Source organism: Rhodamnia argentea, chromosome 6 (genome assembly GCF_020921035.1).
Source record: "Rhodamnia argentea isolate NSW1041297 chromosome 6, ASM2092103v1, whole genome shotgun sequence".
Lineage (NCBI taxonomy): Eukaryota > Viridiplantae > Streptophyta > Magnoliopsida > Myrtales > Myrtaceae > Rhodamnia > Rhodamnia argentea.
Window position 1 is genome coordinate 19,485,891 of NC_063155.1, and position 25,997 is coordinate 19,511,887.

Below are 25,997 nucleotides of genomic sequence, written 5' to 3' on the forward strand. Positions count from 1 at the left end.
TGGATAAATACATTCAACAATTAGAGTGTAAACTTTTCTGTACCATGACTAGGATAATTGCCAATTTTCCGCCATGCGTCTCGCAAGAAATTCACAAATATAATTTAGTCAAATCTAAGGTTTACATATCGAGTGCGAAATATCACTTCCGTATAGATTTGTAGGTATAAGCAATTGTCTGAATGATAGAATAATCTATCATACTTTGTGGGGATGATCGGAAACTCCAACCTAGCTTCGAAAAAGTACTTACTTGCATAGGGTCCATGTGATAATGGATTGATCTCGCGGGGTTTATGTGAGATCCATGGAATTCGATAATTGTGATTATGGGTCGGATTTTAAATAAACTTTTCATTCAATTCTAACTCTATAAGCACATTTGAAATAGACTCCTTTACTTACTTTTTTTTTTTCCCTTAAGATAGATACCGTGTCAATTCATTGTGCGCCCCAATCACCTAGACAGCAAACTGATTATTAAAACGAGTTTAGATTGAAGCAGGTCATAGCAATATACATTGTGTCAAGTTCTTTAACGATTTGAATAATGAGCTCAGGTTTGGAAATCATAGAAGATGTCCGGCAATGCCAGGTGTATGAGTCAGCCACACAAATAGCTCCGGCCTACTTTCGGCAGAGGATTACATAGGACCTCCCCCTGATCGTTCAGCTTGTATTTACACTGACCTGCGCGGGGTTGGGATTGACCATCGATCTCCGGGTCCCTGAAGCGGAACGTTTCTTCAATCCGGGCGGCTGCTGATGCACTCTGGAGAGAGAAGCAGGTAGGCTAGCTGGTGCGCTGAAACAAAGTCAGCCAAAGACGGACACGAGGTTAAGGGTACTGCAAAATGCAAAACAAGGCCTGCTGCCCACAGGCCGAAAAGAAACACCATGCATCACCCAGCAAACATATGAATGTTCCAACATGATTTTCTACAGGCTCAACGGTCTCGAAGTTTCGCAGTGCTTAAGAGAGCAACCGGCCTTTAAAAAGAGGGCTATCTACATATAACATCAGAATATGCCAAGAGTTGATCTACATCTTATATTGTCATGCACAATGAATCTATGATAGCGATGCATGTATGCTTTCTGCAGAGCAAGGTCTACGTTTGAACCTTTTTCTCAACAAACTAATATTCTAGACCACATGGCAAATTGAGTTCAAACATCTTAAGAGATCTTCAACTATGCGACAAACCGTGCAACTTAGCACATTGTGTCAGGTTCGATTTCAGGCCGTATGGATCCAATTCATAAACAAACTACCATCAGTGACCCAATTTCCCCGATGATCCATCTCTTCACTATGCAGCAAGCGTGCGGATGCATGACAGATTTATTGCGCACAACATGCAAAGAGATCGGTTAACATAGACCGCCAGCAAAGAGCAACATAACATGATCTCAATGATAAGTGTCATATCTGCAGAGGTTTTGGGTTGTCATCAACTTGTAAGCAAGCGCATGCTAAAAGCGCAGCATCACTATTTCTCTTCAAAAGCCAAAAAAGTTACAATTTAGAGAGTCGGCGACGGAAAACATTGATAGTCCGAAAATTTACCTGTAATCTGGCCCAGCAGCGAAGTGTCATTTTTCTGTGACACAATTTCCGCTAGTTTTAGAATCTCACTGTCATTTAGCAAAGAAACCAAATTGTATGCTGCCAAGAAATTTTGAAATACCAAAACCTCCAAACCGCTCTCGGGTTTATTTGACAGTTTTGCTTTCCATTCCCTAGCCAGCTTCATCGCTCCTTCTTTAACCTCATGCGTTACTGTAGGCGAAATTCTCACCAGCTGCTCTAATAGAACAATTTGACTCCTCAAAATGTCTGTCTCCAAATTCATATCCTTACTGTTTGAATATTGAGTATAAGACCCCGCAAAAACATCCAGAACAAGTTTTGCAGGGTCAGATGAGTTTTGCAGTTTATGTGAGATTTCTTTGCATATCATAGCATTCTCATTCAAAACCTCAGTGTGAACAAGCTGCATATCTTTTCTAGCTGAGACAGTTGGTAGTGGTGGATTAACAACAGAAGAATCACCTGCATTGCTCACAGCAAAATTTTCTGGTTCCTCCGTCTCTCTTAGCCAATGTTGACTATATCCAAAAGAACCTGTCAAACACAAGTCAACAATTAAGAATCTGAACTGCCTTTATCAAGATGACAGCACAAAACGTGGTTTGCCATGAGGATTTTGGAATGACGACGAGATGAAAATCTTAAGCTAAGGAAAGTCCAACATCGAAAGAGAGGACATAACTGATCTCAATTCTAAAATGCAGAGCAAGCATCGTCAAAGCAAGCCAAAAAGTTTCAGCTTCCCAGTTAAGCATATTAGGAGAAATGTTTGCAAGCTCCAACTATAGAGCTTGACCTACTGGATGGAACTTTCGGAAAAGATATATATGTATGTACCTAGCATAATGGCTGAACACATATAAATGGATTTGGCATTTTAATCCAAAAGATAGAAAAGAAGGGGTTAAAGAGGTACCTTTATGGATTCGTTTTGTCAACTTTGGATTATATTCCAAATGAGACAAGCATAGTTTGATCAAACTGTACATGAGTTATAACACCAAGCAAGTCATCGGTATACAATTTTTCCTGTGCTCTTTAGTGAAAAGGGTGAATCATTTCAAAGGTGAAATCGAACTGTAAAATGTAAAAGGGATTTGAATGAATTTGCAGATCGGATATATAAAATTCACAAAATATAGCACAAACAAGTCTACGGTCAATGATTTGATGAAAAGTTGAACCTAAAGAAGAAAATAGTCATTAGCATCCCCAAGATTGTTCATTGGACCAAATGAATAATCGGTGCGATATCTGCAATACGTGGGTTACCTCATCTCTCACAAGACCACATACAGAGCCATCACCATGTTTCAAAACTTTGTTTGCATAAAGAGACAAACATTAAAGTCGCATGAATAAAATAGCAAAAACCAGGCATAATATGATAAAGAAACTGGCAACCACATTCAACATTTTAAGTCAATAGCTGCATCTCCGCTTACCAGGCGGCACGGCTGAAGAGCCAGGGACCTGTTGCAATTCCTGTGCTACTTGAAACTGTGACACATAATTGAGAAGATCATGAATTTCATTTGCGTTGAACGCAGAAGCTAGCTTATATGCCTCTAAAAGCTTCAAAAAATCCCAGACCTCCAAAGAATACTCCTGTGATAGGGAAAATTTCAGCTTCCCTTTCCATTCAACAGCCAGTTTCATTGCAGCTTCCCTCTGCTGAGGCTTAATCTCCACTGAAGATCGTATGAAATTCTCCAACAGGAAGATACAACTCCTTCTAATCACCCCAATATCTAATAACTCATCTCCATTCCCTGAATTCTGGGGGTAAAACCCTTCCATGGCATCTACGACCAACTTTGCAGCATTAGCTGATGTTTTAATAATCTCCAGCACCTTATGGCACACTCTATTGAGCTCGTGAAAATGTTGATATATGAACATCTGCATTTTCTTTCCATCAAAAGCGATTGTGGATTGAGGATTTACACATGAAGCCAGAACAGGTCCATATTGGTCTTTCCAATTTTGCGCCATTACCCCAGAACGGCCACTACTCCTCTCTCTCAAATCCATTTCCGGGGAGCACTTCTCAATTGATTTTTCAGTTGAATCAAGCCGTTGCCGCAACAATTCCAGCTCCATACATTGCTCATTACATTCTTTCTTTTTCATTTCAAGTAGCTGAGAGTGTTCTCCAATTGACACGTCAAGCTTATAAAGTTTCTTTTCTTTAAGTCCAAGCTCTGCGACGCATTCCCTGCTTCTCTTCTGAACGGAATCCAGCTGCCTTGTTTTAGACTCAAGCTCTTGAGAGCATTCAGTAATGGATTCTTGTATCAAATCATATTGTTTATTTTTGGACTCGAGGGCCTTGGCGCATTCAAGAGTTGAGGTTTGAATGAAAGCTAACTCTTGCTCTTTCAAACGGAGTTGCTCTGCACTCTCTGCAATATCAATTTGGATGGACTCTAGCTGTCTCTTTTTCGAGGCAAGCTCAAGATTTCGGACTTTGATAGATGCTTGGACCGCATTCAATTCCCCACTTTTCAACTCAAGAGCTTTGGCAACCTCTTCTAGTTTTGCCTGGACTGAACCCAACTTGTCCACTTTCGCGCCGAGTTCACGAGCATTTTCCTCGAGCAAACTCTGCACTGACTCGACTTTCTTCTCCTTCAAGTCCAATTCCTGTCGCAGCAACTCCACCTCCTCCTTCTTCGAACCGTAATCCCGGCAGCATTCATCAGTTGCGTGCATTAAATATCGCAGCTCCTCCTCCTTGTCCCTGAGCAGAGAGTCACACTCGGTAAGTGCGTCTCGCTTCAGAATCAGTTCACTCTCCTTCTTCCTATGTTCATCCCTGCATTCCTCGAGCCGCGTCTCCACCGACCTCAGGTCCATCTTCTTCTTCCGGACCTCCTCCTCGCACTCCTCGACCCTCTGCCACGCCGACCGCAGCCCGTCCTCCCGCGACTCGACCTCGCGGGCACGCTCCGCGAGCGACCTCTGGCCCTCGTCGAGCTCCTTGGCGCGGCGCTCGAGCGATCCGCGGATGCCATCGAAGCGCTCCTCCAGGTCCTTCCACTGGAGCGTGAACGAGAGGACAGAGGACGCCTGAGACTGCACTTGCTGGAACGCCTTGAAAAGGGTCTCCCTCTGCGACTCCGCCCGCTTCAGCTCGCCGGAGATTTCGTCCATCGAAGAAGCACCCGCACCAGAAACCACACACCCCACCTACATAGATTAGAGTTTTACGAAGGAGCGTAACGTAAACGTCACACGATGAGGATTGAGGGCGAACTGTTGAGGTTGATGTCTTGTATTCTGTTATTCAAGAGATTATGAGGCGGTTCCGAAAAGCCCCCTACGCTTGGACAGCACGGGGGTCCCGCTCCCCGGTGAGCGGGCGGGGGTCCCGGGGGCCGCCCCGGCGGGGGTCGCGGGGGCGGCGCCCCTGAGCCGCCGCAGGCGTTTTATGTTCGGTTATAGAAGGTTTTCTATGGAAAAATTAAATATTTTAGGGGGTTAATACCACGGAAAACCCCAAACCGGTACACTTGTGACAAATTTACCCCAAATTATTTTTTTGACCATATAAAACTCCAAACTGGTATACCTGTGACAAATTTACCCTAAACTGGTACACATGTGACAAATTTACCATCCGTTAATTTTCATTAAATTTAAGCGTCAAACTGTTGATTTGGTGACACGTGACGGTTGACAGGTATACCAGTATGGAGTTTTGACCATCCGCTTGTCATGCATTTATCAATTTGAAATTTTTCGTGATATTAAATCAATTTAACTAGGGTAAATTTGTCACAGGTGTACCAGTTTAGGGTATTTCGTGGTCAAAAGAATTAGTTTATGGTAAATTTGTCACAGATATACCGGTTTAGGATTTTTGGTGGTCAAAAATATAGTTTGGGGTAAATTTGTCACATGTGTACCGGTTTGAGGTTTTTCGTGGTCAAAAAAATAATTTAGGGTAAATTTGTCACGGGTGTACCAGTTTAGGGTTTTTCATGGTATTAACCCTATTTTAGGCTATGTGGGCAATTTTGTAATTTGTGCCATGTAGGGTTTCGCTATATATATTTAGGGCGAAACGGGTCTCTGTAACAGAGAGGGTGTGAGAAAGAGCGGGTGTACACTTTTCTACGTTATTAGTGAAACAGATCTCATCTCCCCGTGGACGTAGGTAGGCGGAATATCTCCGCCGCCGAACCACATAAATTCTTGTATTGTGCGAATTTCCATTACTTTCTTGCATCATTGATAGGATCGAATTTAGATATTTGACACGAACACGGCGATCGATGCGAGAGGCGAGACGGCATTCGGGAAATGCGGATGCTGAAGAGAGAGAGAGAGAGAGTGGCCTCTCTTGTTAGCGAAGAAAGAGAAATTGAAGGGAGTCTGAACCATGAAGCAGAAGCGCGGTTGAGACCGGCCGGTGCATTAGTACGATGAGAGGAATGATAGTACGGAAACGGTGGATGGTTTTGCCAAGTGGGGTTGGATTGATGGGATAATGACGTAAATAATCCTGAATTTTGATCTAACGTGTATTACGATCTCCGAACTTTAAAGTTGTTCAATATGATACTTAAACTTTAACTTAATATTCAATATTATCCCCGAACTTTTAGTTTGTTCAATGTGATTCCTAAATTTTTGCTACATATTCAATATAGTCCATGAATTATATGTAAATATTCAATATAGTCCTTCTATTAATTTAAGATCGGGAATAATAATAAACATTTTCATATGATTTAGAGACTAAGTTAAATATGTACTAAAAATTCAGGAATTACATTAAAAAAGTCAAAAGTTTAGAAATCATATTACACATTGAGCTAAAGTTTAAGGATTATATTGAATTAATTAAAAATTTATGAATTACATTATACATTAGATCAAAATTAAGAGACTATTTGTGTTATTTTCCTTGATTGATTGATAGCGTTTCCTGACAATCATTTCCAAGTGGGTTCCGCTAGTGTTGCGTGACAGACCAAGGAAGCCGCGGCTTCGTCGGACTGTGAGTGACGTGAGGAGAGAGAAAGGCGTGCATGTAACGGAGGAATGGGTCGTCGGTGACGTGGATCATGGATGCTCTCGCCCCAATGGATGCAAATGAATTGACGAGATTTCGCCCCAAATTTGGAGATTTTCTTGGGCGAAACTTCTACTTTATGCCTTTTCTCACATGTCCCGCGAGATTAAGGCAATTGGGGTAGCAATAGCATTCTCGAGTAGCTTTGGCCTTCCAAAGTTTTAGCGTTCCATGACATCTTTCAATCATTTTGGTGCGAATTTTTGCTTCTTTAGCTTTAGGGCTTTAAAGAAGGCAAGTTCGGGGGCTAATGAATTATTTTACTCGTTCGTCAAGCAAGAACTTACGCCGGAGAAGTTTCACCATATCGCAGTTGGCACCGTGCATCCCAAGGGGGGACTCAGCGCAATGGTGGCGCCATGCCTAGGGTTGCACGACCTCGATGAGTAAGCTGTGCCACCAAGATGACTGACGCGAGAGAATCGTATTGAGGGCCCAGGCGAAACTCAGCACTCCTAAAATGCGTTGACGGTTGTTCGATGCTCTCGCATCCCCTCTCTTGGGGTCGTACAATCCCTCGACCCCTTGCTTGAATATCCTATTGACTCAATGCATATCATGAAAGACAAAAGGTTTTCGAATTCCTGATTTCTCTATTTTTGGTGTATACAAAAATCCGATACTGCACATGCAATTTACATATTGACTTCTATGGAATATCTCAAAATTCTATAAGGGTACCGCAAAAGTACACGTTAAGGAAACAATTAAGGAAGTTCTTTAGTTTCTAAGGCAATATTGCCTTCGCGTTCATAACTTGAAATTGAATTATTTCAAATAAATTAAACTTAACAAGTGCCCGCAGAGGGCTCTTTAACGATACCCATACACATACCTAAAACCTAAGGGTAAAGCTTTATAATCTACAAATCCTACATGGTCAAACAAATTTTAATGTGTTAGTCAGTACATAGAATAAAAGGAAGCCATCAACATGATGCACCATAAACTTAAGTCAGCCACGGATCGAAGTTGCAGATATAGAATTACTATCTTGGATATGTATTTAGGGTACGAACACATTCACTCTACAGACTAGATTTTATCAATGGAGTACTTCCACCCTCCATGATTCCATATGGAAGTTACAAAAGATATCCATTTTCGCTTAGGTTGGCCCATCAGAAAGTAACAGACCGCTGTTGTGGTTAGATATCTATATCAGAACTATAAAACAAGATTTTCCCTTGTTCCTCAAATTCGAAAGCAATACAGAAGGTGTGAGATCCGCCTGGCAGAATACGAGTTACAATGTACAATTTGCGTCAAGTCCTAATAGAAGGTTAAAAAACTTATCACACTACAGGAAAGCGAGTATCCAGCATACATACCCTGAAACTTGCAACCAACAAACGTTCTCATTTTGTGACTAGTCTCTCAAGAATCAGCTTGGACCAACATGACTTCAGGTTCAGGAAGTCCTTCAATTCTTGCCTTCATTTCCACAAATCGCTTACCATGTTAAGTCACCAAAAAGCAAAGGCTAGGGAAGGGAGCTTAGTCTCAATCACTGTCCTGAACTGCTCATCACGCCTTTATGCGAATAACGAACGAGCCTGTTTATTCATATGAAGAGTAGAACAGGTGAGAATTAGATAGTGTGATAGCAAATCCCATGCAGGAGAAGTAGTTTAAAACCTCAAATAACAAATACAAAATTAAATGACAAACAACAAGCTGCAAAGTGGAAAGATGGATCGTAAAAGCAATAAAAATATTATCCTAGTGTACGTAGGATTAAAAGAAAGGTCCCGGTAGAGTAGAAAAGGCAAGAAACATCATTTCTTAGCTCTGCCATCGACAAATTCAAGGTCAACATCTCATGATCCTTATTAGCACAAAATGCCAGTGGTATCACTGTGGAAGCAACCTTCAATAAATTCATAGTTTGACTCAACATTTTCCTGACTAAACCTCCAAAGGTACTTCCAACTGCATGTTCCGACTGGTCTCAACTTTCATTTATAAATTTTATCTTTATTTTTTTGACATAGACTGAGTCAGCCAAAACTATAATATATGGGATCTAGGCAGCTAACATCAAACTCGATGCATCATCTTTCACCTAAAAAGAAAATCCAAAGGCCTGCACATCAAACAAACGTTGCAAATGATTGCACTTGAAAGCTAACTGCTTCCACATAATATGAGGACACTGACGCAGAACAGAATGGTTAACACAGATGATGGATGCATCTGACCACAAAGTGAAGAAAATCCATAGATCAAAAGCTTTCTAATTTGTGTTTTTAGGGTTGCGGTGGGTGTTATCAGACCCAGATAAAGTCATTGTATGTGAGACAATGTGTTATATTAGGTAATAAAGTCTCTACAGGAGTTGGAGATCGGTATTTCTAAGCATCAAATTATCTCCTGGAAATTCTCATGGAAATTAGCAAGTCCTAAAAGAACATCATTTATACTGAGGCACAGTAACGAAAAGCTCAGAGAAAACTGGGAAGAAGAACTGAACAAACTTTTTGCTAGGCCTTGCTTACAGATACTGCAGGGGAAGAGAAAAGATTCAGCCATTACTAGGTTGTAAGGAGAGCATATACTGCAAATTGGTAATGATCAACAAAATGGAAAATGAAATTTAGTAACGAGAACCTTATATACAGAATGACCACTAAACTACGGCACAAATGCAATGGTTAGAAGTAATAATTAGGAAGCTATTTAATTGTGATAATAAAAACTGACAGATTCACTTAAAGGATCCCACCAGAGTTTCTACATCAGCATCACGTCAAAGAAGGCCACGCAGAGATAGTTTAAAGAAGCCCAGTAGATAGACATATAGACTAGAGGAATAGCGGCGAAAACTAAATCATGAAAAAAAACAAAGGGGTGATGCTAGCAGCTAGAATCAAGTCCCACTGTTGGTTCAACTTCACCTTAGTTACCTAAATCAGCAATCAACTTTATGCAGTTATTTAAAGTCAAGAAAGTGGTTCAACAGATTTGCAACTGACTCTAAATGAAGCTAAGAAAGGATCGCGGGGTGTATGCAGTTGGCCAACAGACAAGAAATACATGTACTGAAAAAGGCCAAAAAAAGAGAGAAAGAAAGGAACCAAACATGTACCTTACCAGAAAGAATGTCAATTAACATTAGATAAAGTCGATTACTTACATGCAGGGAGATTGGAAATATCTGCTGAAACAGCACAAGGAATCCCCAAGTTTGAAAGAGCCCCTCTTATGATTCCACAAGGAAAATAGAGATGCATGCTCATTGCTTCTGTTGCCTTGTTCTCACCCTCCTGACCCGTTTCAAGTGATGGCTCGACGGACATGCGAGAAAGCCAACGGAAGCGATTATCTTGCAGCACAAATGTACCCTACAAGATAAACACAATATAAGCCATTGATATTCAACAAACAGCACTATCCATGAGATAAAATGCAAGTAAGGGATTCATAAATTTCCAATACTCTATGATTAGTCTTCAAATTGTCAATCTGTTTCTTGAAAACTTCCGACCAAAAGTCCTTGCATATGAACTTGATTGCTTCCAAATGGTCACTAAAACGAGGTCGCTCCATGGTGTACCTATTAGCAGAAGTACAACCACATAAGCCACACTTCTAGCAATGAATGCAAGTACTCAGCACATGGCGAGAGATCAGCTGTCAAATCCACACCACCAATACAAAACTTCAAGCAGAAAAAAATACCAACTCAGAACCACCACCTTTCTCATTCCGTCAAACTATCAATTAAAACACTCAATCCTCACTCAAGTGTCCAGATCTAAGGCCCTAACATTGCAGAATCACGACAAACAAACCAATTCACCGACAATCGATTCAGCAATTACACACTGAAGCAGATACCCAGAAAATAAGACTTTAGACACTCGATCTCACCACATCATCAACTTGAGCGCACAGAACCAGAAGGAAACACGAATTAGGGCACTGACACATCAATGCATCAGGAACAGTGTAGCCAACAACAAACCCCGAGCATTTCAAGAATCCACCGTGATGGGAATTATGAAGAACAAACAGAAAGGATTCAAAAATCAGGATCGAAATCTACACCGAGGCACCAGTAGAATTAATCAACGGGGAAAACAAAAGAGCTGATCAAAACCGTACCTTTCGGAGAGCTGATGACCGACCTGATAGCCGATGGCCTCGATCCTGCGGGCAGCGAGGTCGGACTTATCGGCGTAGAAGCGATTGCAAAAAGAAAACACCATTTCGGTCACGAGGCTGTCTATGCAGCTTTCTGAAACCTCCCGCCCCATTCTCTCTCTCTTTCTCTCTCTCTCTGCGCGCTTGGGAAGACGATGAGTTCGTCTTCAATGGGGTCGAAGTTAGCCTTTGGGCTGGGCTTGTAGAGTACGGACTTATACATTTTTCCTTATTTATTGAAATATCTATGTTCAGAAAAAAAAATTATTTATGAAGATAAAACTAATGTTCATATGCTAAATCCTATTTTACTGATTTAATATCTACCTTTATTGAATTTAATTGATTAATTCTCGAATTTTTGATTTTGGTTGATTCAATCCCCAATGGAAGAATCTCGTCATCTCAATAGAAAGACGTGTGTTTGCTCATTCGGATAAGGTAAACTTAGTTAATGGTAAAGATGACAAAATGAGTTTAAAACCTATATTTTAAATCATATTTAAGGTTGTGAGTCATAAATGAGTTGCCTTAAGTTTTACAAGTAAGCTTATGTGGCTCGCTAATTAACAACTTATTGGTTATAAGTGATTTGCCTAATTAATTTAAGTGAATCATAAAAAGGTTTTTTGATTTTTTAATTTTTTTTAAGAGATCCGGCAAGGGTCGTTGGCCAACCCTTGCCACCCATAAAGTGTGGGCCGAGAAGCCCTCGATGGTTGTTGGCGTGGTCCCTCATCGGTTTTCGTGAAAATAAATAAAATAAGAAAAATTAAAATTTTTTGAAATTCATGTTAAAATTTACAAAATATCCACAATGTTTTAGTAATATAATTTTTTCAAAATTTTATAAGAAATAAGTTTTCCTAAATTGGATTAATATGAAAGTATTTTAATAATATGGGTCAAGTCATGAATCAAATATGGGTCGAGAAATTTGCATGAGTCATTAACGGATTATATGGATCAATTTGGAAAACATCATTTATGACCCATCTTTTAACTCAAATTCAACGGGTTAGGTCAAATACATGTTACTTAAAACTTTTAAAACATATTAAGTTGGGTTCACAAAGTCCAACTAGTTGTGGGCTTTAGTGGATCCAAGAACAAACCCATGGACAACTCGTTTAAGCCCGAAAAGGTTACTAGCTAAAGACAAAAAAGAAAATATTGAGAAATAAAATAGGCAACCTGATGTCGAAGAAGGGAGGGCAGAGGGCGAAGAGCACCCTATTGACGGTGCCCCTTCGCCGTCAACGTGTCGCCCACGGTGGCTAGTCTCTGCTGGCGGCATCCGCAACAAGAGCGACGGTTCCGCAACTGTCTTCATCTCTTCCTTGCGTGATGGACAAAGTAATCATGCCCCTCCACCTCTAGCCCATCAAGAACCACCGCCACCGCCACCGCCACCGCCACTACTCAAGAACAATGACCCATAGAAGTTGATTACAACTTTCCTCTTCGATTCGCGCTATTCATCACCCCAGCTCCTTCGTCGAGGAATAGAATGGCCCTCTCTGATGGCCTCGAAAATGTTCACCTCGATTTCCTTGGATCCATAGGGAAGCTTTGGAGCCCTCTGCATGTCCATTATTGCCCCATTTGCTCGGCGTCGCAGATTTTCCTTTGTCTTTTATTGGTCGGGAATTGTCCTTCTCCTTTAAAAGGGAAATTTTCAAATAAAGGTTTGAAGTGCCCTCATTTGTTCAAATAAAGGTCCGAAGTGATCTTTATTTTACATAATGATGTGAATTGGCCATGGCTATTTCAAACCTCGTCGAGCTTGCCAGCCGACTAAATATTTCGAACGGTCAAAGGCATTTTCGGCAAAATATAATTTTAACCTAATTTCTAATTAAATTCACTTAAAAGAAAAGTTGAAACAAAAAAAAGGAAATACAAGGCGGCCCGCTGGCCTATGATCATCAACGGGTCGCCGACCCTCGATGAGGCGTTGACGACCCTACCGGCCATCATCGCTGCCCCCACCGAAAGGAGGGTAGCCTCTCGCTTGTGTTTCTTTTTTGCTAACGTTTAGTTTTTTCTTTGTTTTTAAAAAATAGAAAAAAGAAAAAAAGTACATGACGAAAATACCACGACCGGCTCGTGAGTCGGGCCCCTTTTTTAAGATTGATATGGCCAATTAAGACTCTTATTTGAAAAAATGTTCACTTCAGACCCTCATTTGAAATAATAACGACATTTCAGGCCCTTATTTAAAAGAATAAGGTCATTTTGGGTTCTTATTTAAAAAATTTCCCCGATTAAAGAGAAGAAGCTCGAGCATTCTTCCTTGTCATTGAATTTGCTAAAGCTTAAGCCTTATGAGATCGTGGTTTTGATTTTTCAAAAATATCTTTTTATGTGTTTGTGCAGGTCTGTTAGGACAAGAAATGTTTGTGCAGGGCTTAATTGAGTGCCCAACAAATAGGATACAATTCACCAAAAGTAGACTCCATGTTGAAGCAAATGCGATTGTTGTTCAAGATATGATCGAGCAATCACCACCTTTATTGAAGCAAATATTGGTCATTGCATGCAAGGAAGAAAATGGGAAATACTACCCCGACGGTTTGACAATATTATCGATTACTTCGATTTGTAAATCCACATACAATCACCTCGTATTTTGCCTAAAAAATTTATTAATTAAAAAATTGTGTGATCGGAAATAATAACAGTACTATTAAACTGTCGGGCTAGCGGCTTTCGAAGAAAATCCCTCTTCTTTTGGGAAGATTTCCATTGATATATTGAGTTCATCCATGATTTGAATTCATCTATGTTGTCATCCCGATCGTATGCACAATAGTGAAATTCCCTAAAAATTATATAGCTAACCAGATTAGTTGTCATTAATTCTCGAGAAAGGTGATTGCTTTAGTGCATGATGCTTCACATGGCAATATGTTACTAATGAGAATATCGAGGATCTAGCAAAACTATGTCAAGCCTGCATATCCCTTGATGTTTCCATTCAAAGTTGTGTCGATTAATTACTCCCATGTTAATCATTACCCTCCCATTAAGGAAAAGAATCCACTAATTAGTGCCTTCACCTCTAATGATCCGATCCAACGAGGGCGGGAAGTGGTCCTTAGGACAAGAGGGCATGGACGAGGAGCGGCTCCTGGAAAGCTTTTAGGATGGCAAATGAGGCAATAACAAACCGAACTTTGTATCGAATAGGGTGAGAGCGATTCTAAAATATATATCATAACTAAAATTAACTCAGAGATTTTCCTTTTGACCTAACGGCAAGCTTTGGATGGGGGACCTCCTCGGAAGGTGCCCACCTATATGCCAAAGGACAAAAACATGAGACTCAATATGGGCCGGGTCATAGCGGATAGTATAAAACCAAGTGCACCACACAGAAGCCGATAGGCTTGTAACGACCCGGTTTGACGAGGGCAAGAATTGTTCAACTTGGGCAAGATGGTCTGGACAAGGAATGACTCCTAACAATAGGGGTGTGCAAACTAGACCGGACCGGCCCGGATCGGCCGGGTTGATCCGATCCTTGAGATGGATGGTCCGGTCCCCGGTCCCAATAAATGGGATCGGTGATCGGGCGGTCCGGTCCTCGGGTTTCTTGTATTGAGACCGGACCGGCCCGACCCGGACTGGACCGCCAATAATATATAATTATTTATATATAAATATATACAATTGCAAAAAAAAAAAATTGAAAACAAAACAGAATAATAAAAGTCCATTTCCCATTTTTTTTCCCAACCTTGCGCGGTCGCACTCTCCTCCTCAAGAATCTCTTTTTAGTCTTATTTTTCATCTTGTTTTTTGTTATCTTTTCTCTCTGAAGGCTTTTATGAGTGCGGTTGGTGATGTTTTTATCATGTAATGGCTGAATTTGGTATTGAATTCAAACATTTTGGTCAAGTTCGTCAATCATAAAAGTCATAGCGAGTCGCTATGTTTTTACCATTACATAGTTTATTAAGTTGACTAGATTTTTAATAGTTAGCGGTCCTTTTGGGCCGGGATCGAGACCGGACCGGGACCGGCGGTCCCGGTCCGGTCCTTGGTCCCGAAAATATGGGGACCGGGACTACGGTCCGATCCCCGGTTCCATGCCGGGACTACGGTCCGGTCCCCGATTCCATGCCGGGACCGGACCGGCCCGGACCATGCACACCCCTACCTAACAAGCTTCTAGAATAGCGAAGGGGCTAGGCATGAACCAAACTACACAACGAGTAAGGGGAGAGTGATTCTAGTGTGTGTGTGTGTGTGTGTGTGTGTGTGTGTGTGTGTGTGTGTGTGTGTGTGTGAAAATTGGAATTAACTTAAGAAGGCGCCTTTTGACATAAGGGCAACCTTTGTTTTGGAATTTCAAAGTTAAGCATGCTCGGACGTGAGTGCATTTAGGATGGATGACCTATTGGGAAGGTACCCACATGTATGCCAAAGGAAAAAATCGTGAGAACGGTATAAAAAGGGTCAAAGCGGATAATACCTCGAGTGAGTTAAATTTTGGCTGCTCTTTATTATTCATTGGATGGGGGCCCTTCTGGGAAGGTGCCCACATATACGCCAAAGAACAAGACCGTGAAGCTTAACATAAAAAGGACCAAAGCGAACAATACCTCGAGTGAGTTAAATCATGACTGATCTTTATTATTCATTATTGTGAAAAACACAACGTAATCCTTTCCACATTGCTCTCCATATCCTTTCAAGGCATGACAATGTATTAAGTTTCCTTGTGAGGGCATTGCATTGAATGCAAAGGAAGGATCAATGAGTCGCTATGTATAACCTCGGGACGTCACCTTACTCGCCAAGGCACAAACTTGTATGTGCGTTAGATACGTTAGAATGCACGTATAAGTTGTGTTAGAAAAGTCCTACAATGGAGAATTGATGTGGCATGGAGCGGTTAATATATCCAAGTTAGCTCATAATTCATTAGTTTAAGTTTTTGAGTGAAGGTAATCCAACCGATATATTAACGGGTTCGGACTTAGGCTCCCTTTTGGCAATCTTTCCATGTAAAGATATCGGACTTCTGCTGCGCTCTTCCAACAAATGATATCAGAGCCGATGGTTGATTGGTGACTCACTCTCACAAAATGGTATCAGAGCCGATGGTTGATTGGTGGCCCACTCACAATATGCATCGCTATTTTGTGAATATCTCAAGGAAGGAATATGGTGATCAATGCGGTTTTCGAACCGGTAGGCGTTGTGGTGTAGCAATGCAAGCCCAATGGGCTTTGATAGAAATTCAAGTTGAGATAAGTTGATGCAAGCATTGTGGTGTAGCAACACACTCCCATGGGCATTGATAGAGATTTAAGTTGAGATAAGTTAATGCAAAAAGATACTTGGATTAAGGGGGAACATTGATAGAGATTCAAGTTGAGATAAATTGATACATAAAGATACTTGGATTAAGGGGGAATAAACCTAACATTGAAGCTCACACGTAAGAGGGAGATTGTTAGAATAAATATATGAGTTGTGTTAGAGAAGTCTTGCATCGGAGAATTGATGTGGTGTGAAGCGGTTAATATATCCAAGTTGACCCATAACTCATTAACTTAAGCTTTTGAGTGAAGGTGGATCCAATTGGATATGTTGACAAATTCAGACTTGGGCTTTCTCTCGACAATCTTTCCGAGTGAAGGTATCGGACTTCTGATGCGCGCTCTCAACAAGACACATTACACATGTTTGATTTTCATATTAACCAAGGTGCAAGCAACTCCATGTTTAGGTCGTCCATCTAGTTCTTGGCTTGCATCCTACTTTATTCACGAATTTACTTTGTAGTCGCTGCCTGTTTCAATTGACAATCTTATTTCGAATTTCTAGGATTGTACCAAAATTATGTCGGACTCCCTCTCCAGCCTTCTGTTAGTAGTAGTGTTACCGTTAAAGATGCCGACATTTACTGTTGGAGATGCGACCGACTAGCAAGAGACAAAGCTGCCCATAGCTCAGCTTCAAAGGAGGTAATCCAACTTCTTACTTGGTGCAACATCTTATGTCCTAAATGTTTCAAATTCCAGCTTTGTTATACAGTCGGTGATGCCAATTAGTTTCAAAGTTCATCTAAGAACTATTACAATCGACGCCTAAAGTCTTTGTATAGTCAATGCAATTCTCATTCAGCAAAATAAGGTAAAATGGGTCAATATAATGACGAATGGGTCGGGTAAGGGCCAACAAATCTCTACCCATATGAAACAATACTCGATTTGTTATGACCCTCACACCGACAATCAAACCCGAACCCAACTGAACCAAGATGACTTACAAGCCTACCCTCGTTATGGAGCTTGTCTACCCAAGAATCGCTTGAGGTATTGATGATGACCATCCGTGAGGCATACTATAGGCTAAGTCTTCCATAGCGAGGACTAGGAGATGTGGTCGAATGTGATGTAAACTATACTAAGCTCAATTTGTCAACTCTCTGTTCAAATTTCATCTGTGTAGTTTGGCGTGGGAGTGTTGTTTATCATACTATGGATGTCTTGTTCATAAAACCCAAGGGTCGCCCTTATCTGAAGCCGTGAAACAAGAGGTAATTCACCACTTCATCCCCAATGTGTTTCTTGCATCATATGACACAGTTCCAACACATCTTATGATCCCAGAGCTTTGATAATATCCATAACAAAGTAATTTTCTAGCTTGAGACCGTCTCAACTTTGGGTTTGAATATATCTCGTCATGGAGATAAGTCTCACAAAAGTTCGACATTTCGCTGAAGGAAAGCCTGTGAACATTTGAAGGCACAACAACAAAGTCTGCAGTCTGAACCAAACGAAAGCAATTACAAACCACTTTCAAGACAAGAAAAAGAGACCCACCAAGACTGCTCTTTATTCTTCATTCCCAAAGATCCTCAGTAACTAGAGGCGCGCTCAACTGTAGTTACTGTAGCTGAAGGATGCAGTTCATCCCTGAAGGCCAATAACACCTGCCAAAATGAAGAGGGAGAATCGAACCGACTATGAGAAGTGGAGAAAGAAAAAATTCCCGCAGCTATCTGAGCTTGCTCGTGCACTGTATGATAAACGTGTTGAAGATGATGCAGGAAAGTATAATTCACGAAAAGATCAGATAGACTTCATCTGCAGATGCCTACTGTACTGCCCAGACATCTCTCAGCAATTACACGACCAGCAGAAAAGGAGCTGTAAAAGATCATCGCATGTAGAGGCAAGTGACATCTATCAGCTAACATCCCTCTGCCCACCTACAAGTGAGCTGCTAAAACTAGGGCGAACTAAAAGCAGCATAATAAATGTCATATGGGATTCTACAACGTGTCACTGCAGTAAGTTAAAGCTAAAATGCTTACCGCAAGCAATTCTGCCACCAGCATTCCCGGTTGTTTTGCTAAGTTCATGCCCCCCTGGGGTACAGCAAAAGAAACAAAGTTGCACTTTTATTAATATAAAGGAGGCTTACGGGACAAATTGCATTGCCTGGAGAGGAGGGAATAGTTCAAATAATCTATAGAAAAAAAAGGCGTAAAGTGGAATATGCATTTTCCATGTGACTTGCACGCTATTTGCCACAGCAAGAATGAACAAAAAATGTGAAAGATGCCTACTAATTATCACTCTTTTAGCTGGAGAAACTAGCATTTAAGATCGTCAAGGGCCTGTCCAGTAGGAGAAAACATTTGCAGCTTTCATTTGCTGTGTTGCTGAAACATGTTTCATTAGTGGAAATGCAATTCTCTTATAGACGGTGACAGTATGCTTGTATTCTATTTGTATTCCAAACCTGAACATTTTCATTTGGAACGAGAAAACATTTTGAGCTTTCGTTTATTGTTTTCTCTAAAATATTTTGTTGGTGGAAGTGAAATTCTCTTCATATGCTGAATATGTACTTGTAACTTACTGGTATTCCAAACATGCATGCTTTCATTGGGAACGAAAATACTAAAAGCACTAGAAAGTTGCTTTTAGTTTTTGATTCTAGTTAAAAACAGCGACTTATTTTTGTTTTGCAAACTGTTTTCAAACTGCAGGAGTTATTTTCAATTTTCATTCCCCGATACCTATCTGTTAATTAAATAAACCAAACTGAAACCAGCAAATGTGGATATTTTTCGCGAACCAAACACAGCCTAGATTCTCAAAAATTACCCTTGCCAAGATCATCAGGGTCTCCATGAACAACAACAGCCCTTCCAATAACTGAGTTTGGTCCACTGAGAGGAATCTGCATAAAGAAGAGGATCGTCAAACTAAATTCTGCTTTAGGTTTCAAAGAAATCTAAAACATGGCAATTCAACACATATTGCTAGCTGTTAAGTATAGATGGATAGTAGAGAACCTGCTTATCGATGATTGTGAAACTAACAGTGCCTGAATCACAATGAAAAGCATAGTTAATCACAGCTTCTACCAAATGCAAAACTTAATAATTGACCGAATGCACATTCCAACAGGTGGGTAAAGTTGCAACATCTTTAAGTATTTCCATCAACATTCATCTCAACATCAGCATTCATAATTTTCATATTCTCTTAAAGAAGGTCAGTTGACCGTGTGAGGCTTACCATCATCACCCACATTCACATTCCCCAAATCACCAGCATGACGGTTCTCGTCTTCAGGGGCTCCATGCTCTTTGCCACAAGGATTAAAGTGTGGTCCTGTGAATGTCATTTTCAAAGATCATACAACAGTCAATAAACTAAACATTTGGTTTATGTAAATGAAGAAATAGTCTATAGAACCACCCTAATCAAAAGATACCTGTTGACATACAGCCATTTGTGGTATCTCCAAGAGCATGGACATGGAAACCATGAAGTCCAGGCTTAAGGCCAGACAGACTTCCAGTTACTGTGGTTGGGCCTGAAAAGAACAAGGCAAGACGAAAAAGATCAATTGGACCTTAAACACGGAAACACATCTGAGATTCTATAATCAGAGCGATGTATTACCATCTCCTTCTTGAGTGAAGTAGACAGTTCCGCAGACACCCTCACTGCTCTTGAGAACAACAACAGCCTTCACCATCTTTCCTTGTGATCTAGACAGAAACAAAAAGAAGAAGTGAGACTCAGCAATCAGGCAAGCTTAAACAAAGAAAGAAACACCACATGAACAAATGGTCGTTCTCAAATGGTGAAAGGTAAACATAAATTAACCCACGAAAACAAAGAAATGAAGCATAAAGAAACTGTGAAGAAATCAACAACTAAAGCAGGAACACGGGTTCAAAAGAAGCCGCAAAGTCAACAGACTGACAATACGCAAGCAATTTCAAACTCCTGTTGATGACCCAGTTCCAATAATATGCAAATTTCAGATCTTATGTTAGAAAAACCTGCTCTATCGGAACAAATCAGACTACATCTAAGCAAACCCATCTCCTCTCCCTTCGATCGAGGAACTCAAAACCTAGTCAACGAGTGTAGCTCCACACATAAACACAGAGACAGTATCCCAACTCGGAGCTCTTTCCGTAGCAACGGAATCGCAGCATTCGCAACAATCAGAAACAGAAGTCTCCATTCTTCAATCAAGACCAGATCTTTCAGGACCAAACTGATCGACCCCACAACAAGCACAAGTACATCCGATCAAGGTCATCAAAAGAGAGGAAAAATGGCAAGGAAGAATGATCCAACACAGCATGTCAGCGTCAACCGCTGAAATGGCGATCTCAGACAGTAGAACTTGAGTAAGATAGAACTGAAGCTACCTCAGAGCACCCCTTCTTGAGAGATAACGACACGCAGCGAAGAAAGACTCTGAAAGAGCAAATGCGTGGAGAGAGAAGACAGATTTTTTGTGGGGGAAATCTCGCTCTTATATAGTAGGAGGAGAAACAGTGGTCAGGCCCGGCCAGCTGGAGAGAGCAAAAGCCAGTCCTGACTCTCATCCTCTCAACTACCCACCGATCTCGGCCGTGCCCTTTTGATTCGTAGGATGTCGTTTTCTATTTGGTCTGCGTTTTATTCTTTTAATTTTCATTGGATGACAAGGTGCGGTCCAATATTCACGGCGCGGCTGACAAAATAAGCTGAACAAATTGGAAAAGATGGGAAATGCGCTATTATTTATTTTTAAACTTCCAATGCATTGCTCTGGAATTAAGCCATGTTTGATGACGCAATTTGCATCAAATTACATTTTCAATTTTCAATATGTATCCTTATAGAATGGGGGAAAAAGGTGTATCCCATTCTATAATAAACAGAAACTGCAGAATTCATGATGTCCAATATGAATCGATTCTCAATATAGAAAAGAAAATCAGCTTCGAGACTCAAGTTTCAAAAAATTGAAACCGGCAACAAAACTAGTTAATTTTGAAACTATTGTTTCCTAAAGCGACCGAATCGATCCGAGTCTCGATTTTATCCGAGAATCAACCCATTAGGATAATGTTTGTTAGTTAAATAGTTATGGTGTTGTTTTTTCGTATTGAAGACCTTAGTCCAGTTTTTTATTGGTGCCAAGGGATTAAGTTCAATTTCGGAAAAACTAATTTTGTCTTTGGATCGAGAACCCCAAGCAATTGTGGGCCGATTCCAATTCCCTAAAACCGAGAATCTAGTTGGTTCTTTAGAGATCCGAAGTGTTGTTATTTCTATTTATGCTGCGAAAGGATACAAAACATTATAGGATGTGCATTATTGGCAATCGTGCGGTTTAAAAATTTCAGCATGTCTTTTAATTAAGTGAAGCACCTATATAAAATTTTTTGTGAGGTGTTATGATTACCTTAGAAATTGAAACACTCATTATTCAATTATTATAAAAAAAAGCCATAAGACACCCTCTTACAATCCCTATTGTCTATCAAAACAAATCTTGGTCAAAGGATGTACACCAAAAAAAAAAAATCTGGATTTGATTGCCAGGCCTTAGTTGATATGAAAACATATGAACTGTGTCATCAACATGAATCTATGATCTGATCCAAAAAAAAAAAAACATGGACTTATGTTTTTATATTTTTGAAAAAAATTATTAAATTTGTCCGGTCCATTGCAGGAAAAAGAAAAGAATAAATTCTGCTGGTTCCTTTTATACCCCTCAACTGTCCTTCCATTTTCACTTTCCACCAAATTTTCCCCTCTTGCTGTTAGAGCCCCCCCTCTCTCTCTCTACGTCTTCGACTCTCATCTCTACCTCTTCCGATCAGCTTCGCAGAACAAAAGCTAGGTTTTTTTGGGCACCCAATTCGGGACTCCGGAAGATGCGATCCTTGGAAGAAGCTGTCGGCTCCGCAGTCTCGATTTCGCGGCATGGCGACCTCAATACCGCCGTCGGGGGAGGTTTCGTCGGCCGGAACATGTACGGTTGGCTTTTCGAGTGCCATGGGTTCTGGCACAACGTGTTGCTGATCACGTCCTCGCTTGCGTTCGCTCTTTACTTGGCCGCTCAGGCGAGGAAGAGCTTCTCGAAGCTGTCGAGCGGGAGGTCGTCCATTATGATAGCCTATTACGGTTGCCTCTGGCTCGTTAGCTTGCTCAACCTGACTTGGTGCTCTTTGCAGGTGATTATTGTTATTAACCCGTCACTGTTTAAGATTTGAAGTGGGTTTGTGGATGGAATCAAGTTGGTGCATTTGTTCCAGCTTGTTATTGCGCTTGAGCGGAACTTTTAAGCATAGCGCTTTTACGAAATTTGCATTGTTTTAAGATGATGAAATGCTAAAGTTGCTTGCAAGTTCGAGTCTTCAGTTTATTGGTGTAGCTTTTACGGTGAGGGTTTTGGAGTGTCTTGTGCCGAAGTGTAAAGGAAGTTTGGACTCCTGGATTTTTGGTACGAGGTGGTTGCGGTGCTAAATGGCAAAAGAACTAGTCAGAATGGTGAACATAGGATGACTTGAATTGGCGATGGTAAAAATAGAATGGCCTTTCATTCGATTTTCTGAGGTCGTCTAAGAAGCGAATACAGACTATTCAAACACATTCTCTGTTGTTTGGGGTGCTAAAGGCAAAATTCTAAATGCCTAATTATTTCCATAGAAGGCCACCTGTAACTCTCTTGGCATGCTGTGCTCTTCATATGTAAATTTTTTCCTACTGCTAATATGCCTGAGATGGGTATTACTGATGGTGTGTAAATGGATGGCCAGTTGAGCGAAAGAACAATCCTAAACTCGTAATTGTCTGAATACTGTAATTATGGACAGACAAATGCTTATGTTACTCTTGAAAATTGAAATACTGACATAATTTCGGATAGTCCTTAATCATCATTTGAGATTTAAGTATATAAGGAATCTGCTTGTCAATGATGACAGTTTGGTGAAAAGTCCATACTTGTCGCTGTGAAAGCTTCTAGTTATCTCCATCCATGGTTGATTGTATCCCAACCAACACCAAAACAACTCAATATGTCATGAGCCACGCAATAGCATTCTCAAGCTCTGGGTATCGACCCCACTCCCCTGTCCTAATGCTTCCCTAGTTAGGTCCCACGTCAACTGTATGGCACTCTTAAGTCATTGTTGAACTTTATGAAGTCAAATTCTTAAGGGAAGTAGTAAGCCTAAACCGAGGAATATTCAACAGTTGGCAGCTGCAAAGCCAATTCACCATTGGTCATCCACATCATGGAAAGAGAACAAAACAGGATGAAGAAAACTTTCTAAAAAGTTCATTTAAGTTGCTGGATAAAGTGCCAGTGACTACTGGCATTGATATTTCTATGCTAAAGGGCATGGAATTCATGCCAATTGGAAGTTGTTGAAGAAATGTGTTGACACTTAAGGCAATTAACAACAGCCTTACTGGTTCAAAAATTTGGCTAGGCAATGAGATTTTTAGATTAGGTGGCTAAGGACTAAGGAACAGCGAAGATAAGAGTCTTAAACCATCTAAAAACATAATACAAGAAAGAGAAAACTTGAAAATATGTCAACCAAACATGCTTTCATAGTTTTTGAATCTATTTTGAGTTTCCAAAATGGAAAAAAAGTTCATTTTCGTGAATTAACACGAAGAGAACATGAAAGTGGAAACAAATTGAATAAGTTCTCTATTAACTGGGTAATTCTGTAATTGCTTATCTGCTACCATGCTACTCAGTTGTACGGAGGTGATATATGCCCTATGTCTACAAGACATAACATTGGACTGGTTGTGGGTGTCGGCACACTTATCTCAAACTCAATAGTTGCAGGTTCGTGTCTTATTGCAGAACTACAATTAATTTAAGTCTCAATAGCCAAAATAAGTGAAGAAAGATAATGAGAACATTTGAAGGACAACGGTGAATACCCTGTTGAAGTTATCAACACTCAAGCAGCTTTGCTTTTTTGTAGATGCATGTGTATTAATTCTGTTTTCTTATGACCAAGTTGTGATGTTCAAAATTTTTCTATCCATCTCTAGTCCTTGTATTGCACATTTTATTCCTAGAAGAGTCAAGTCATGATACATATCACTACTCGACAACAATATCTGAGTTTTAAGTAACATAGATCTGTACTTTGAGGGACCTTTCATTGCTTTATGAATGCTTGATCAGCTCTTTTGTTGACAAAGGCATGGGAATGCACTCCTGGGAATGAAGTAGCCTGGAACATCTTGTCTTTGTTTACGTCGTCTGGAATGCTTTTTCTCGAAGTAAGCTTGGTGGCTTTCTTGCTTCAAGGGAACTCGGCAAGCGGGTTGCATGCACTTACTCGCACATTTGTTGTCTCGGGGCTCATTGTTGGTTTGGATCTTCTTCTTAAGGTAATGTTTTGCCTTTTGGAATATACAAACTGTCTCCATGTTCCTCCTCCTGACTGAAGAAGCAGGTTGAAGCACACCATCTTCTTCCCTTTTGTGCATCCTGCTTTGTGTCTTCTGATGGAACAAATTTATTTGCAATGAGCGATACAAGAGATGTGCGTTCACTTTTCAAATCATACATGGGAAACAATCATCTTTCAAGCCCTATGAGACCTGAAGGTTATGAAATGACCTGTTGCATTTGTTTGTTTTTTGTTGTTATGATCTTTGTCAGATTTTCTTTCTCTTTATTATTGGGTAATATTATGTCTCTGGAGATTGATTTTTGGTTCCTCATGGTTTCTATTTCAGGCAATTTATCTTTTTGGATTTGGAATCCCTTTGTTTATCGACGACATTGAAAGTCCTCATAAGGTTAAATGGGGATTGTGGGTAGTCCACCGACTAGTGCTTACTGGAGTTTATGGTTCTATATTGTTCATGTATCACTCCAGGTGGAGAGAAAGGCTACCTGGTATGTCTATATTCACAACGAGTCTCCTGATAATCTATTGTCCGTTTAATATGACAACCTGGGTATGTCTGTTGTTTCTTTGCAGCTAGACCGGGGTTTTACAAGTATATAATCATCATGCTCATCATGAATGCGCTAGCTCTATTCGCATGTGGCCTAACTGGAAATGGAGCTGGCTTTGGGTTGTGGTAATTAAAAATTTCATTTGCTTCTTTTTTATTTTTCTTTTTTTTCTTGCATCAGACAAACTTTTCTTTTAGTGATCTTTGTTCTTGATATTAAGAGGACTTAATCTTACAGGTTATACGGTGCCACAATTGTCTGCTATCATGCCTTCTACCTCCCCCTTTTGTACCTCACATTTCTAGCTGACTTCTTCCAGGTTAGCCCATCATCCTTATGCCCAATTTTTCTTATTGTGGTGTTACTTTCTGGTAAAAGAATTTTTATATAGTTTGATTTCCCGTGAGCATGAATAGGCTAGCGTAGATTGTCGTAACGCTGAGATTCTCGGTTATGATGACAGGAGGAGAACTTGCAATTGGAGAATGTGTATTACTCCGAAATGAAGGATGCTGGTTTCTTCGATGGAGACTGGGAGTGATCCAGTCGTTTTGAAACGGGAGCGGCCTTACCGTGAAAATTGTAGATAGAGTAAATAGTGCCCGACGGCAGAACACGTGCTATGCAGTATGTAAGATGTGATCCATTTTTGTATGGGATTAGGCCGTGCATCAATGTTGTGAAAGTTGTCAACACTCATTGTCGTAGGCTGGGGATGGTCCACGGTCGAGTCGATAATCATTCCCCTTAGTGGATAATTTCATCTTCTGCTGTAGACTGGATGTCTGCCTGTTGTCATCATCATCCGTCAGTATGATAATAAGCATGTAGATAGTAGCGGAAGTGATTTTGGCAAGACTAGAAAGTGTTTTTTTTATGCAAGACTCGCTCTTG

At 40.5% G+C, this 25,997-nt stretch overlaps 4 protein-coding genes across 8 annotated transcripts; 1 reads left to right on the forward strand and 3 right to left on the reverse strand.

The window, feature by feature from the left end:
* Window positions 1–467: 467 nt before the first annotated feature.
* On the reverse strand, window positions 468–4,847 carry LOC115734133 (nuclear matrix constituent protein 1a-like). 3 transcript variants are annotated; one of them, XM_048281466.1, is made up of 4 exons: window positions 3,040–4,847; window positions 1,865–2,128; window positions 1,571–1,762; window positions 468–805 (listed from the first exon to the last, which is right to left on the reverse strand). In XM_048281466.1, the coding sequence occupies exons 1-4, from the start codon at window positions 4,748–4,750 to the stop codon at window positions 747–749; spliced, it is 2,226 nt and encodes a 741-aa protein (XP_048137423.1). In that variant the 5' UTR covers window positions 4,751–4,847; the 3' UTR covers window positions 468–746. The 3 variants fall into 3 exon arrangements, with proteins under 3 accessions (XP_048137423.1, XP_030520588.2, XP_030520587.2); XM_030664728.2 differs by lacking the exon at window positions 1,571–1,762 and having other exon boundaries at window positions 1,803–2,128; XM_030664727.2 differs by having other exon boundaries at window positions 1,571–2,128.
* Window positions 4,848–7,840: 2,993 nt separating this feature from the next.
* Window positions 7,841–10,987, reverse strand: LOC115734134 (trafficking protein particle complex subunit 6B). The gene is made up of 4 exons (XM_030664729.2): window positions 10,785–10,987; window positions 10,116–10,233; window positions 9,814–10,021; window positions 7,841–8,233 (listed from the first exon to the last, which is right to left on the reverse strand). The coding sequence occupies exons 1-4, from the start codon at window positions 10,934–10,936 to the stop codon at window positions 8,205–8,207; spliced, it is 507 nt and encodes a 168-aa protein (XP_030520589.1). The 5' UTR covers window positions 10,937–10,987; the 3' UTR covers window positions 7,841–8,204.
* Window positions 10,988–17,480: 6,493 nt separating this feature from the next.
* On the reverse strand, window positions 17,481–20,698 carry LOC115734135 (superoxide dismutase [Cu-Zn] 1). Of its 3 annotated transcripts, none has more exons than XM_048281158.1 (8): window positions 20,279–20,328; window positions 19,769–19,857; window positions 19,578–19,679; window positions 19,379–19,474; window positions 19,153–19,184; window positions 18,962–19,037; window positions 18,163–18,216; window positions 17,481–17,778 (listed from the first exon to the last, which is right to left on the reverse strand). In XM_048281158.1, the coding sequence occupies exons 1-8, from the start codon at window positions 20,311–20,313 to the stop codon at window positions 17,756–17,758; spliced, it is 507 nt and encodes a 168-aa protein (XP_048137115.1). In that variant the 5' UTR covers window positions 20,314–20,328; the 3' UTR covers window positions 17,481–17,755. The 3 variants fall into 3 exon arrangements, with proteins under 3 accessions (XP_048137115.1, XP_048137116.1, XP_048137114.1); XM_048281159.1 differs by lacking the exons at window positions 17,481–17,778; window positions 20,279–20,328 and adding exons at window positions 18,020–18,087; window positions 20,533–20,698; XM_048281157.1 differs by lacking the exon at window positions 17,481–17,778 and adding an exon at window positions 18,020–18,087.
* A 1,203-nt stretch (window positions 20,699–21,901) lies between these two features.
* On the forward strand, window positions 21,902–25,885 carry LOC115734553 (protein CANDIDATE G-PROTEIN COUPLED RECEPTOR 2). Its single transcript, XM_030665409.2, has 6 exons — window positions 21,902–22,335; window positions 24,335–24,526; window positions 24,878–25,040; window positions 25,126–25,228; window positions 25,341–25,422; window positions 25,567–25,885. Exons 1-6 carry the CDS (start codon window positions 22,036–22,038, stop codon window positions 25,642–25,644), a joined length of 918 nt encoding a protein of 305 aa, XP_030521269.1. The 5' UTR covers window positions 21,902–22,035; the 3' UTR covers window positions 25,645–25,885.
* Window positions 25,886–25,997: the final 112 nt, after the last annotated feature.